The 15,596-nt window shown below is 41.9% G+C and overlaps 1 protein-coding gene across 1 annotated transcript in view; it reads right to left on the bottom strand.

Annotated features, from left to right (window-relative positions):
- The window catches only part of LOC115463653 (sialic acid synthase-like), an 89,603-nt gene extending 74,390 nt beyond the window's left edge, over positions 1-15,213 (bottom strand). Inside the window, 2 exon segments of the mRNA XM_030194360.1 lie at positions 14,982-15,044; positions 15,046-15,213. Of these exon segments, the coding sequence (XP_030050220.1) occupies positions 14,982-15,044; positions 15,046-15,114 (132 nt within the window). The 5' untranslated portion in view covers positions 15,115-15,213.
- Between the last annotated feature and the right edge of the window lie 383 nt (positions 15,214-15,596).

The raw sequence follows: 15,596 nt of genomic DNA, 5'->3' as shown, positions 1-15,596 counted from the left end.
ACTATCACCCCAAGATCCCTCTCCCCGTCCGTGACTATCAGGCTCTCCCCACCTAACACATACGCCTCCCTTGGATTTCTACTCCCTAAGTGCATCACTTTGCATTTCTTCGCATTGAATTTTAATTGCCAAACGTTAGACCATTTTTCCAGCTTCTTCAGATCTTTTTTCATGTTTTCCACTCCCTCCGGGGTGTCCACTCTGTTGCAAATCTTGGTGTCATCCGCAAAAAGGCAAACTTTACCTTGTAACCCTTCGGCAATGTCACTCACAAATATATTGAACAGAATGGGCCCCAGCACCGATCCCTGAGGCACTCCACTACTCACCTTTCCCTCCTCCGAGTGAACTCCATTCACTACCACCCTCTGGCGTCTGCCCGTCAACCAGTTCCTAATCCAGTTCACCACTTCGGGTCCTATCTTCAGCCCTTCTAGTTTATTCAAGAGCCTCCTGTGGGGAACCGTGTCAAAAGCCTTGCTGAAATCTAAGTAGATGACGTCCATAGCACGTCCTTGATTTAATTCTCCCGTCACCCAGTCAAAGAATTCAATGAGATTCGTTTGGCACGACTTCCCTTTGGTGAAACCATGTTGTCTCGGATCTTGCAACTTATTGGCTTCCAGGAAATTCACTATCCTTTCCTTCAGCATGGCTTCCATTACTTTTCCAATAACCGAAGTGAGGCTTACCGGCCTGTAGTTTCCAGCTTCTTCCCTATCCCCACTTTTGTGAAGAGGGACCACCTCCGCCATTCTCCAATCCCTCGGAACCTCTCCTGTCTCCAAGGATTTATTAAACAAATCTTTAAGAGGACCCGCCAGAACCTCTCTGAGCTCCCTCAGTATTCTGGGGTGGATCCCGTCCGGCCCCATGGCTTTGTCCACCTTTAGCTTTCCAAGTTGTTCATATACACTCTCTTCCGTGAACGGTGCTCTATCCACTTCGTTTTCAGGTGTACTTTTGCCAGTCCCTCTCGGTCCTTCCCCAGGATTTTCTTCAGTAAAAACAGAACAAAAGTATCTATTTAGCAAATTGGCTTTTTCTTCAATAGCGTTTTGTTGTATCTTTTAGTCTCACAATCCCCTTTTTAGTCTTTCTCCTTTCACTAATATACCTGAAGAAGTTTTTGTCTCCCCTCCGTACATTTCTAGCCATTTGTTCTTCCGCTTGTGCCTTCGCCAGACGTACCTCTCTCTTGGCTTCTTTCAGTTTCATCCGGTATTCCTCCCCGTGTTCCTCTACTTGAGATTTTTTGTATTTCTGGAACGCTAACTCTTTAGCCTTTATTTTCTCAGCCACTTGCTTTGAAAACCATATCGGTTTCCTTTTTCTCTTGCTTTTATTTACCCTCCTTACATAAAGGTCTGTGGCCCTGTTTATTACTTCTTTTAGCCTGGACCACTGTCCTTCCACTTCTCGTATGTCCTCCCAGCCCATAAGCTCCTTCCTCAGGTATTCTTCCATTTTGTTAAAGTCAGCTCGCTTGAAATCCAGGACTTTGAGTTTGGAGTGGCTGCCATCCACATGAGCTGTTACATCAAAACAAACCGTTTGATGGTCACTGTTTCCCAGGTGTGCAGCCACTCGGACATTTGACACACTATCCCCATTCGTGAGCACCAGATCCAACGTGGCTCCCTCCCTCGTGGGTTCGTTCACCATTTGTCTGAGCAGAGCACTTTGGAAAGCATCCACAATCTCTCTACTTCTTTCCGATTTTGCAGACGGAACCTTCCAATCTACATCCAGCAGATTAAAATCTCCCAACAGCAGCACCTCTCTTTTCTTCCCCAACTTTTGAATATCAGTGATCAGGTCTTTATCTAGTTCTTCCAATTGTGTCGGGGGTCTATAGACAACACCCACGTGGACCAAGGTTCTATCCTCTCTTTTTAAGGTGATCCATATTGCTTCTTCCTTTCCCCACTTCCCTGTCATTTCAGTTGCTGCGATATCATCTCTCACATACTGAGCTACTCCTCCACCTTTACGTCCCTCTCTATCCTTCCTAAAAAGATTATAGCCTGGTATGTTTACATCCCATTCATGGGAACCATGGAGCCATGTCTCTGTGACTGCAACTATGTCCAAGTCAGTCTCCAACATCAGGGCTTGAAGGTCATGAATTTTATTGCTTAGACTGTGAGCATTTGTGGTCATTGCTTTCCAACTACATTTCCTAGTATGTGTTTTGGGTTTAGTGATTTGTGAGTGTCTTTTGTCTTTGGGTACCTTCTCCTCTTTTTGTTCCCTCTTCTTTGCTTTTTCTTTTTTTTCTGCTTCAATTTTAGTTTCAGGAACATCACAGTGCTGTAGTGGAGCAAAAGAATTTTGTAGTGGCAACACTTGTGCGGATGGATGCTTCTGTGTCACATGACGAATTCTGCCTGAGCCTACTGTGAGCCATCTGTTCCTTTGTGGTTTTATTCTCTGAGGCAGTGGTGAGAAGTTATGATTCTGCACAGTCCTATAAGTTGCTTTAATTGCATCTAATTCTTGCATTGCTTTATATAGCTCTTGTTTTAAAGTAGATAGCTGAAGGCAGATAGGACAAGCTTTAAGTTTCCAGATGATTGGCCTTGAAACCAAAGCAGCACAATTATTGCAGAGAATAAAAGTCATCCTGATTGGTTGAAATGGGTATGAACAGGTGTACTATGTTGGAGTATCCGCCTGCAAGACTGCCTGTGTATGACTGTGGAGTAAAGTTAATAAGGTTTGGTTTGTCTATAAATGAGTGGACAACCCTGGGGTGGGTGGGATTATAAGTCCCAATGGGTCAGCTTAAGTGCTGCTATCAAGGGAATTCTCTAGTTGAATGGACCAAAATGGTAGTGTCTGATCCAGCACGTTACAATTTATTATACTTTTTAAAACTGCCCTAAGATATTAATAACTTTCCTTTTAAATAAATCTAGATATTGCCAATAATTATAGCAGTGTCAGCTATGTAAAAATGCCCCTCCCCTCTATCAGAGTTTGGCAGGAACAGAAAGAAAGAAAGTAAGACAGAAAGAGAGGTTTCCCAGTGCTAATTAAATTGATTAAGCAACAAGCCTTAAAAATTTTAGACAATATCAGGTTCAGTCCCAGCACCTAATGCCAGTCAATTTGACAAGAGTATGGGATTTAGGGGTCAGAATAAACCTGTCCTTTTTGTAGGAGCTTGGTTCAGTCCCAGCACCTAATGCCAGTCAATTTGAGAAGAGTATGGGATTTAGGGGTCAGAATAAACCTGTCCTTTTTGTAGGAGCTTGGTTCAGTCCCAGCACCTGGAAGGTGGAAGTAAGAGTGGAATCAAAAGAGTGGAATCAATAGTAACTTATGGAACTTTGAAAATGAGCCTGTGTGTTTTAATGGATTTCAACTTACACTTCAATGTTTTCTCTGCATCTTCTTTGATATGTTAGCTACTTTTGGGTTTTCTCAGATTGTATCACACAACACTCATAAGGCTGGCCATATGTTGAGACTTGATATTTCTCTCTAAGCATCTACAATACAGCTTGATGTCTAGGCCACTGTCTTCCTTGGTGTCACAGTCCATGTGTTAAACAAATTTGCTTTAAGGACCTCCATCAACATACAGTCTGGCTCTACCACTGACTTACACCACAGGATTTTATTTATTTCAGCAGAGTTGCTATACCGCCAAAGACCTACACATAGGCATCAAAGCAGCTTACAAAATTTGAAATAAAATAGAGGAAAGGAACAGAGCGAGGCCTACTTAGTCTTAGATAAAGAAGTGGAGAACAGGCGCGTCTAAGACTCGCTTAAAGCAGATTGTTGGCTGATTCCTGACATGGAGGGGTAGTTCATTCCAGAGTTTGGGGCCTAGGTACCTAAATGCAGAGTCACAAGAGATACTGAGGCATAGAAATGAAGGTGAAGAGCAGGGAGATTATCATCAGCAGAATGGAGGAAGCGGAGGGGAGCATAGGGAATGAGAAGATTAAGGTAGAAGGGGACACAGGGAAACCAGGATTTGTACATACGAAGAACTTTGAATTTTATACAGGCAATAACCGGAAGTCAGTGCTTGTCATGGAAGAAGGAGGTAATGTGATCAAACTGGTGCAAGTTATGAAGACCCTATTTAAATATTTCAGATCTTATGTCATGGGTTCCAGGGGTGGCCAAAGACAATCTGCCTCCTGTGGCAAAAAATAAGCTGCTGCCCTGGCTCCTCCTCCACCACGCCCTTCCTTCCCCAACCCCCTTCCCCAAATTTACCTTTTCTTTCAAAAGGTGGAGGCGACAGCAGCAGCAGTGATTCCCGTGGGCTGCCCTGCCGCCGGTCCTGGCCCCTTCTCTGTGCTGCGGCCCGCCTCAGAGCAAAACAGGAAGTTACATCAAAAAGGCAGGCTGCAGTAGAGTGAAGTAGCCGGAACCAGCAGAAGGGTGGCCTATGGAAATCACTACTGCATCTGTCACAGCCATCTTTTAAAAAACAAGAAAAGAAAAGTAAGTTTGAGGAAGGGGGTTTGGGAAGAAAAGGCAGGGGATGAGACTGCCTCAGAAGGGGGCCTAATGGTAGGGCCACCACCGATGGGTTCCCCAGCTTTCAGGGATTCCTGTACTAAAGGGAGAGGAAGGGATAGTAGATGGCATGGATGAGCAGACTGGATAGGCCATATGGTCTTTACCTGCCTTCATTTTTCTCTATTTCTAAACACTGATAATGCTATGGCATTGTGGAATACTACCGTCAATGAGGCCTTGGATCAGACTGCCTGTAAGAAGGAAACTGATAAGCTTCAGCCTAAATCCTCCTGTTTGGTTCAATAATGATTAAAAATCTTGAGATGTGAACAGATGAAGTCAAAGGGTTTGGAGGCAATCACGCTCCCAGACCCTGAATTTTATTTTCACAATTCTTAGGGTCATGGTCCCAACGCTTTTCCAGTACAGTGATGCTGTAATGTTTACAGAGTTTCCAAATTAATGACACACCACCTTGTTGTGCCTTTCTACATAAATGTTTTCCACCACCAGCACGTCACAGCCAGCTACAAGATGAGTAAGTTTCCAGCTCTTTCTTGCAGAATTTCAGTTCTCCTCTCCTTAGCCTTTCATGTGTCCAGGCTTGATCCAAGTATGGCTCCTGGAGTAATGCTTTATATTTCCCACTGTATTTGTGCATTTGCTTTTCTTTGATCTACTTCTTTATAATGCTCCCATTTTGCAAGTTCTGTTGGTTCTATTCCTGTATTTATAGGTGTATTCTCACTCATTCCTTTCTGTTCATTGGAATATCTGTCCAAGCTTAATGACCTCTTGTCCTGTAAGACAGGGAGAGGATCTTGCATTTACTAAACTAGTCAAAGCAGGCACATCTTTAATGCCAGCTTCCCTAAAGACTGCAACAATTATTATTCACCCCTTTTAAAGAAAGTTTATCAGTATTCTAAAGGTTCAGGAATTCTATCGTCCCATCCCTTTCCTCCCTGAAACAGCTAAGGTGATCAAAAAAAGTCACTCATATAGCTAGGCTACTATGCTTATTAGTACAGCTTCCAGGACACACAGCACTAAAATGGTTATCCATTCTACAGTTGACAATTAGACAAGAATTAGCTCACTACTGTTGCCATCTTAATTTTGTGGACATCTTGGTCATTCAGCCTCACAGGCATTGTCCTCATCTAGTTCTCTTCATACCTTACTAACAGATTTCAGAAAGTCTATCTAAATATTTCCTGTGCTGCTTTACATCCTTTAAACACAGAAGTTCCGCAAGACTCCGCTGTCAGTTTTGGGTTTTAATCTGTATTTGATTCCACTGTGACCTAAATGTTCATTATCGGCTATATTTATTTATTTTTATTTGTTGCATTTGTATCCCACATTTTCCCACCTCTTTGCAGGCTCAATGTGGCTTACAATACATCATGAATAGAGAGAATGCATGAGAAAGTATACATTTAGTAATAACAGAAAGATTTTGGGTAACATGATAATGATAAAACATGGTAGTGTTTTAGTAAGCAATCATAGTAAGAAATATTTAAGAAATATATAATAACTAGTAAAAAAGCCCCGTTTCTGATGCAAATGAAACGGGGGCTAGCAAGGTTTTCTTCTGTGTGCATGTGGGAATGTGTGTGTCCCTGCCCTCTCTCCCTTCCCCTGTGCTGTCCTCTCTGTCCCCTCCCCCCTCGGAGTCGAGTCCTTCAGTGTTAAGTTTCCTGCTCTGCTGTGTTTGTGTTACAGAGATAGTGAGGGCTTCTGCCCTCTCTCCCCTCCCCCCTCTGAGTCCTTCACTGTTACAGAGAGAGCGATTTGATTTCGTGCTTTGCTGTGTTTTCCTTCACTGTTTGTGTTAGAGAGAGAGCGAGGGCGGGGCAGACACTCATGGGGAAACCGGATATCTCTCCCCCTTCACACTTCCGGCTGGAGGCTTCATTTAGAACATTGGTGGTGCCTTTTATATATAGAGATTATATAGAAAATGTACATTTAGTAATAGTGAGAGAAAAAAACATGATAGTGGTTTGGCAAGCAAATATTGTAGGGGCATTTCTGGATCTGTGTACAGGAGTTCATATTTATTGGTCATTGTTGTATGCCTTGTTGAAGAGATGGGTCTTCAGTAGACTTCGGAAGTTGGCTTGTTCATAGGTCGTTTTTAGGTTTCGCTGCAGCGTATTCTAGAATTGTGTGCTCAGGTAGGAAAAGGTTGATGCATGCGTTAGTTTGTATTTAAGGCCTTTACAATTTGGGAAGTGAAGATTAAGGAATGTACGGGATGATTTTTTAGCATTCTTGGGTGGTAGATCTATCAGATCTGACATGTAGGCTGGTGCGTCTCCGTGAATGATTTTGTGAACTAGGGTGCATATTTTGAACGTGATTCATTCTTTGAGTGGGAGCCAGTGCAGTTTTTCTCGTAGGGGTTTAGCGCTTTCGTATTTTGTTTCACTGAATATGAGTCTAGCTGCAGTGTATTCTGAGCTGTCTGGAGTTTCTTGATTATTTCCTCTTTACAGCCGGCATAGAGTGCATTGCAGTAATCTAGATGACTGAGTACCATTGACTGTACCAGGTTGCGGAAGACGGTTCTTGGGAAGAAAGATCTTACTCTTTTTAATTTCCACATTGAGTGGAACATCTTCTTGGTTGTATTTCTCGTGCGACTCTCAAGTGTTAGGTGTCGGTCAATAGTAACTCCAAGAATTTTTAGGGTGTCCGAAATTGGAAGATTCAATTTTGGTGTGTCAATAGTGGTGAATTTGTTTGTGTTGTATTGCGAGGTGAGAACTAGGCATTGGGTTTTCTCTGCATTGAGTTTCAACTTGAATGTGTGCGCCCATGTGTAGGCTTTGGTTGATGTCATTGGAGATTTCCTTTAGATCTTGTTTAAATGGAATATAGATCGTTATGTCGTCCGCGTATATGTATGGGTTAATGTTTTGGTTTGATAGTAGTTTCGCCAAGGGTATCATCATTAAGTTGAATAAAGTCAGTGAGAGGGGGGATCCCTGTGGAACTCCACATTCAGGTATCCATGTAGCTGATGTGGTCGAATTAGATGTCACTTGGTATGGTCGTGTGGTTAGGAACCCCTTGAACCAATTGAGAACGTTTCCTCCGATTCCAAAATATTCGAGGATATGTAATAATATTCCATGATCAACCATATCGAAGGCGCTAGACATGTCGAATTGTAGCAGTAGTATGTTCTTGCCAGTTGCAGTCATTTGTTTAAATTTATTCATGAGGGTAACTAGTACTGTTTCCGTGCTGTGGTTAGACCGAAATCCTGACTGGGAGTCGTGTAGTATTGAGAATTTGTCTAAATAATTTGCGAGTTGTTTGGTTTCCATCCCTTCTGTTAGCTTGGTTATTAAGGGTATGGATGCTACTGGTCTGTAATTGGTTAGTTCACTGGCACTTTTCTTTGTGTCTTTGGGTATGGGAGTGAGTAGAATGTTTCCTTTTTCCTTCGGAAAGAGTCCAATTTGTAGCATATAGTTTACGTGATTCGTGGTCTGTTATGAATTGATGGGGGGCAGATGTCATAAGATTGTTTGGGCATATATCCAATTTGCAATGAGATTTGGCAAATCTTTTGAGCGTTTGGGAGATAAGATCCTCCGATAGTATCTCGAAATTGGTCCAGGTTCTGTCTGCTGGGTATACACCAGGGTCTGGATCTAGGCAGTCAAGGAGTGCAGTGTAATCGGTGGTGCTAACCAGTATTTTAAGTCGCAGTTGTACAATTTTCTCAGTGAAGTATTTCACGAGATTGTCTGCTCCTGGTATGTCTTTGTTGTTGGTTGTGATTGTGTGACATCTAGTAATTTATTCACGAGTTGGAAGAGTTTGTGTGTGTCTTTGTAGTTCGGTCCGATTTCATTTTATAAAATAATCTTTTAGTTTGCCTTATAGTATATTTATATTTTCTTTGAAGTTGTTTCCAGGCGTTAAGTGTTGGGTCGTCTTTCTTTTTATTCCACGCACGTTCTAACCGTCTTACTTGTGTTTTGAGTTTTTTCAGTTCTTCAGTGAACCATGGTGTTGAGTTCTTCCTATGTGAGGTTCTGGTTTGAGTTGGGGCAATATTGTCTAGTATTGTTCTGCATCTGTCGTCCCATTCTAGAAGGAATTCGTTTGTGTCTGCTTTTGTTGTCCATCCGTTGTGGTAGATCTGTTGCCAGAATATTACTGGGTCTATTTTTCCTCTCGTGGTGTAGGTTTTTCGTTCTTGTTTATTAACTGTGTCTTTTTTTCGCCATTGGAGGGTGATGTATGCTTTATAGTGATCTGACCACGGTGCGGGTGTCCATCTTGTATCTGTTAGTAGAAGGTTTGAGTCTGTATCGAATGTGTGTGTGATAATGTCTAGTGTGTGTCCGTTGTATATTTGGTGCATGGAGATCCCATAGTTGTAGGAACTCTTTGCATTCTTTGGTGCTTGTTAGGGTGAAATCTTCAAGGTGCAGGTTGATATCTCCTATTATGATAAGGTTTGAGGTAGAAACACAAGTATTTGAGATGAAGTCCATAAAGTGTGTTTGTGAGTCTTGCCAGTTGCCTGGCAGTCTGTAGAGTAAGATTGCATTGAGGTTTTCCTGCAGGTTTGGGTGATTGATTCTTACCAAGGCGATTTCAAGTTGTGGTAGAATGGATTCAGCTGTGGTTGTGATTGTGAACTCGGATTTGTATATTATGGCTATTCCACCGCCTCTTTTTCCTTTTCTTGTCCAGTGGGTGATTTTGTATCCTGGTGGGCATAGATCCAAGATTATGGGGTCTTTGAGGTCATGGATCCAGGTTTCAGTGATGAATAGAAGATCAAGATTGTCTGTAGTAATCCAGTCTGTTATAGTCTCTGTTTTATTTACTAAGGATCTGGCGTTTATGTACCCCAGTTGGATTGAATGGTAAGGTTTGGTTTGGGGCTTAGATGTGTTGATTTTTATTAATTGCCTGTTTTCTTGGTATCTGGTTTGTTGTTTCCTTTCTTCCTTCCTGTTGGTTGTGTCCGTGTGTGTTTGTTCTTCCTTTTAGTTGATTGCTGTTCTTTTGGTCTGATGAGTAGTAACTAGATTGTCTGTAGGGTTTGTGTATTGTGGGTAGATTGTTGTTTAGATTGTAGGTGGTCCATGCGTGGTAGATTAGGGGAAGGAAATAAATTATCATGAATAATTTGTTGGTATTCATGTTGGTTGTGGTTCGTGGTGTTTGGCTGTGCTTAAGGGAATTAGTGAATGAAATTACGTGTGAACATTAAGCAGTGTCAGTATGAGGCAATGTCAACATCAAGCATTATTGACAGATGAGTAGTGAGAAACTAGTTTTAAGCAGTATCTATATTGAGCAGTCTTATCATCAGTTGGTATTAGCATTAGCAATATTAGCATTTAAGCATATTCGATAAGATAGGATAAATGTCTCACTTATAAGCTACCGTCATCCAGTTCGTTCAGGAGCAGGTCGTATAATCCTGTGAGCTACTTTAAGGGTTTAATAGGTTGTTGTGGAAGTGAGTCTCTCTAGTTTTTTCTAGCAGGCCAAGCAAAACACAGCAGACAGGCAAAATCACAAGCATCCTATCTAATTCAAAATAAAGCAAAACAAGACAGACAAGCAAAATCACAGGTAGCCTAGCAGCAGCATCTCTTATCGGGACCTTTTTAATTTTTTCTTTCCCTCCGATTCTGTTCCCAGACTTGATGGCTACAAATCAGTTACTGAATCTCTCTAAATCTGAGATTGCAGTGTTTAGTCATTTGTACTCTTTGGACATTCTTTCATGATTGACTTTCAGTGATATACAGATATCTCACAGCAGCTTTGTAATTTAAGGATCACTCTGACTCCACCATCACCATGAAGGCACAGATTAAGGCAATTCTCCAGTTTTCTTTTTAACACCTTAGCTTAAGACCGTTAAGTAGGTTAAACCCACACTGTATGAATTTCCAAATTGTTCTCAAAGTTTCGATATGGCTAAATTTGATTACTGTAACTCACTCTATTTAGCCACTTTTCAAACACATTTGAAGGCCCAGCAGCTACTTCAAAACGCTGATGCCCATTTAATAGGTACACTCTTACAATATGGGGTGGTAAAGCCCCACATGGGCTTACTGCACGTTAATCTGGAGCTACTGCCGGCCCAACGCTGGCGTTGACAGTAGTTCTAGCCCCAGTGGGCGCCATTTCCCATGCTAGGGAAAAATTGTCCTGTATTTTTTTTAGTGTGGCACTAACCCGCAGTAATTTGGCAGTGCCAAGTGCTACCCAGTTACCACCAGGTTAGCGCGGGAGCCTTTACCACCACCTCAACGGGTGGCAGTAAGTGCTCTCTCCCGCATAGCCAAGCAGTAAGAGCATTCTTACCTCATGGCCCTGTCTTTTTTTTTTCAGCCTTTTTACCCGCTGCAGTAAAAAGGGCCACAGAACACAGCTAAAACAGTCCCCGCCACTAGCACAGAGCCTTTTTTACCACAGCTTGATAAAAAGAACCCTATGATATGTTGCCAAATCTCAAGGTATTGCACTGGCTGCCTATGCATTTCGTATCAGATTTTTCTAACTTTAGAGGAGTGGCCTAGTGGTTAGAGGACTAGCTTTGAAATCCAGAGGTTGCCGGTTCAAATCCCACTGCTGCTCCTTGTGATCTTGGGCAAGTTACTTAACCCTCCATTGCCTCAGGTGTAAACTTAGATTGTGAGTCCTCCTGTGACAGAGAAATATCCAGTGTACCTGAATGCAAATCACCTTGAGCTACTACTGAAAAAGGTGTGAGCAAAATCCACACCCCCCCCCCCCATATTAAACAACTGAATTCACTTAGGAAAGTACTATTTAAACTAGGACAAGAGTCCAATGAAATCTCCAGAATTTCATTCATATCTCGTTAGCATTTCTTCAGATGAAATCCAGTTTGCCTTGGAAAATTTGAAATGCACGGATCCTAGAACAATTCTCCATCATTTCCAATTTGAGTTACAATATTATCTTTAACTAAGGATGCTGTTGAGGAGACTAATTTGTTTACCTTCAGTTCCAACAAGTCGAGGATTTTCCATGATCTGTAATCAGAGTAGTATGTTCTGCAAGAGTTCCAGAGAGTTCCCCAACTCCATCATACTAAATTTGCCAGTAAGAACTTTATCCAAATTGTCTATAGCAGGCCACTTTCCAAAGGTTTTTTGGTAGGCAACTGTAAGCACTGAGAAGTCTGGTCTAAAGACTTTCTTACGCATAGCCAACAAAGACCTATTTCCAGATTTCAAAAGTGTGCTCACTTACCTTTCCATCACCATCTTTCATCAAAGGAGAAGATACCACAAATAGCTCAGCATGTTCAACACCTAGCTATTTTTCACTTTGCATATATCCCGCAGGCTCAGGAATAACAGTTCCGGGTTGTGCCTGGCTCTGTATATCTCAGGTGTGAGAGATGTTTCTAAAGCCAAATAAAATGTCAATTCTCCCATTCTCATGGTCTCCTTCAGCAGCTGTTCTTCTGAGTTAGTCTCCAAGGGATGGTTGTGGCAAAGAAAAGTATCAACTGGACAAGCTGCTACAGCATTTGGAGTGCTGCCTGAACCAGACTTGAAAACTCCTTTCCCTCTTTTACCCATTCAGGTAACAGGTAAACAAAAAAAAAAAATCACCGCTGCAGCTCACCTACTCAGCATTACTACCAACATTTTGTTCTGTCCTCTTCATATCAGACTTAAGATCATATTGGTAATTCACAAGGTGCTAGAAAAACACAGTACCATATTCTTTTGATAGTTCTAAAAATTATAAACCAAGCAGAGAGATATTACAGGTCCAAACAGACAAAGCACCTGACCATTCCATCCCTGACTACAATACATTTCACTGAAATGAAGTCCTTTGTCTTTTCTATCCCTAATTCCTGTGAACACACTTTCAGCTCTCTCGGGCTTCTAGCTGACACTATGCAATTCAAGTGACAGCTTAAAAAGCTTTTCTTTTTACTCAGGCTTTTGAAAGCAGATGGTTTTACTAATGATCTTGGTAGAATGTCATTACCTGTAATGAGTAGTAAGCATATGTTGTACAGTATGGCATGAATCATTTGATCTCAGCAATGGTTTGTTTTTAGACTAGGTATCTACTACTTCAACAGCAATGTGCCATAATTTATACATACAATTTTAATTTTGTTTTTGCTGTTTTCTTTTATTGTATACTTTGTTTATCCACGGTATTTTTAGGAGGAATATAATAAGTACAGTAGTCTCAATTATCAAACAGGACTGGCCCATTGTCGGGTAAGTGACAAATTGGATAATCTCAGATTCCACCCTGAACTCTGTCCCTCCCACAGCACCTCATGAAACCCTCCCACCCCACAAGTGCCAGCAACCCCGCCCACCCTCCCAAACAGATGCAGCTCCCCTACTCCGGGACTCCCTTAAAGTTCCTCCTCACTCACCAGCAGCCACAGGGGAGCCTGGGAGGCCTGTGCCCCCTCACATGTGGCATCAGCATCTGCTGCTATGGCTGGTGGGGATCCCTAAGCCCCACCAGCATTCTCTCAACTGCTCCTGCCCCCATGCACATATGAAAACAGAACATGCGCAGGGTAGACATTTACTATCTTACTATATAACTGAGTGTTTGTACCAATAATGAAGCAAAACAATACTAATACGAGGACATGACCTATCGGTTTGAGCAATAGGCCGAGAACCTGGGAAGCCAGAGCTCAGATCCTGCTTTGCTAATGACATGCCTTAGGACCTTACCTCCCACTGCCTCAAATACTCACCTGGATTGTAACCTCTTTAGAGGTGGGAACATATTGTATCTAGTACCGATCACCGCAGTATAGTGCTGAGTAGATCCAATAGTGCAATAAAAACAGTTTTATTATTACCTCAGAAGTTACCTACAGAAGTTTGCATTTATCTGCAGGATTTTTTTTTCTCTTAAAAACATGCCTAACAATCTTCCATATTCTTCCCTCTTCTGAAATAACTCTACACAAATGCACACATTATTCCTCACACTGACTGTGAACAGTTTTTTAAAAGCTTATTTCCACAGGAAAAATGCTCTTCCACCCGCAAAAATGGTTTTCATTATTACCATATTGGCTTCTAAGCGCGAGTCACCTATTCAATTACTATGTAAGGCCACACTGAGCATTGTGGTGGGAAAGCGCGGGGGTACAAATGTAATAATAATAACTCTCGGATATTCTGAATTTTCCTGTATTATTAGTTGATAAAACAATCGACGAACAACTATCTTTCGCAATTCTCTGAAGACGTATTTCTTCAACAAGGCCTACAATGAGAACCTACAGCCCCACTAATCCACTTCACCAACCCATTCAGTTATGAAAGCCCACCTTCTATAAATACCCTTATAAATCCCGTCCTTCTTTCTTCCCCTAATTAACCTCTACACAATACTAACTATAATATACTGGAACAACTATGTTAACAATACTATGAAAGCCACATGAGCTTGCAAATAGGTGGGAAAATGGGGATACAAATGCAATAAAAAATAAAAATAAATAAACGCCAGATGGCGTAGTTTCTCTCCAGATTTTTCAGGTACATGGAAGCTTGGGCTCAGCATCATTACACTAGGAGACTGATTAATAAATATAATTTGCTTCATAATATCATGCGATAATGGCACGACCTTTCTGGAGCAAATTAGCATACCTGGAAAAGTTAAGTTATATATATATCAAAAAGGATAACATTTAGCTACAGCTTGTTAAAGTTATTACACTAAGTTCAAGTGCACAGGTGCTTTGCCCCAATACTGAAACAGCTTTGTACACAGACCTATGAACACGGAAATGCCTCGCCCTTTGAAAATCGCAGCCAGTCTGTACCACTGACCGTATACCATTTTAGTGAGTCATTTAGCTTCTTTTCTAATTCATCTAATTCACGAAAAAGTAAATGACAGTAAAACCAAATTATACCTTATGCCTCCTCAATATAACTGTGACATCGCACAAATCTTCATCCAAAACCTCACAAACTACCAAACTAATCATATAAATAATTGTTATGCAAGGCCTTAGCGAAAAGGGTGACACAATCGTAGACAACACTGCAAAAAGAAGAAAAAGAAATCCACCTATAAAGAGGAAGAACGGCAACCTTGTACCTAAGAAGTCAACTCTATTACTGCCCCTATCGGACCGACCGTTCACCTTGTCTATTAGATTGTAAGCTCTTTGAGCAGGACTGTCTCTCTTTGTTTAAATTGTACAGCGCTGCGTAACCCTAGTAGCGCTCTAGAAATGTTAAGTAGTAGTAGTAGTACTGCCATTTCCAATCTGTAATCATTATAATGGAGTATAATTAAGTGCAACGTACCGTTCCTTTTACACACAAGCTAAAAGCTTACTCTTACAACACTATGCAAGAATCTCCTCGCCTATAAAGCCTACGGCTGCAGAGAGAGGAAAAGAAAAAACGCATCTCCTAAGCCCCCAATTGCCTCCACCGTACCTTTACCATACGTATCATGCGCTTAGCAGTCTCCAGGTCCCCCTGATGATTCTGGCCAATTTCGGGCAATAATAAAGCAGGGCTGATCTCCCCCGATCCGCCGCCCCGGGCACAGCTCGAATTCTAAAACCATTGCACTGTAACTCAGCAAAAGCAAGAATAATAACAGCCACCGCACGAAAGGACAGTCGACAACGTAAAGCAGACAGCTGCGAAGGACCCAGTCACGTGATTTGCGTGGAACAAGGAACCTTCGTATGATGTCATACACTCGGAGAGGGAGGGGGAATGGCAAGGAGGGTTGATTGAGAACAGGACATGCTTGACGTCAAAAGGTTGAAGCCACTTACGTTACTCTATTGCTCCCCTTCCCCGCGCACGGCGTGCAGCCGTCGACTCGTTCTGTGTTCACTTAAAACAAGGCAAACATGCTTATAGGCTGCTGCATCCGTTGTCGTTCTTTATTGTTGGTAGCATTTTTATTTAATCTCACTTGTGCAGCATACGGATATACACAGAGGCAGTATAATAACGAAATAGCTTTTCGTAGGTAATCTATATAATCATTTGTACCTCAAGGTTCTCTGGCTGGCTGGCTGGGTTCGTAACATGTTG

This window comes from Microcaecilia unicolor, chromosome 2 (assembly GCF_901765095.1).
Source record: "Microcaecilia unicolor chromosome 2, aMicUni1.1, whole genome shotgun sequence".
NCBI lineage: Eukaryota > Metazoa > Chordata > Amphibia > Gymnophiona > Siphonopidae > Microcaecilia > Microcaecilia unicolor.
The sequence above is the reverse complement of the archived record's forward strand: the minus strand, read 5'-3'. Positions and strand labels throughout refer to the sequence as shown.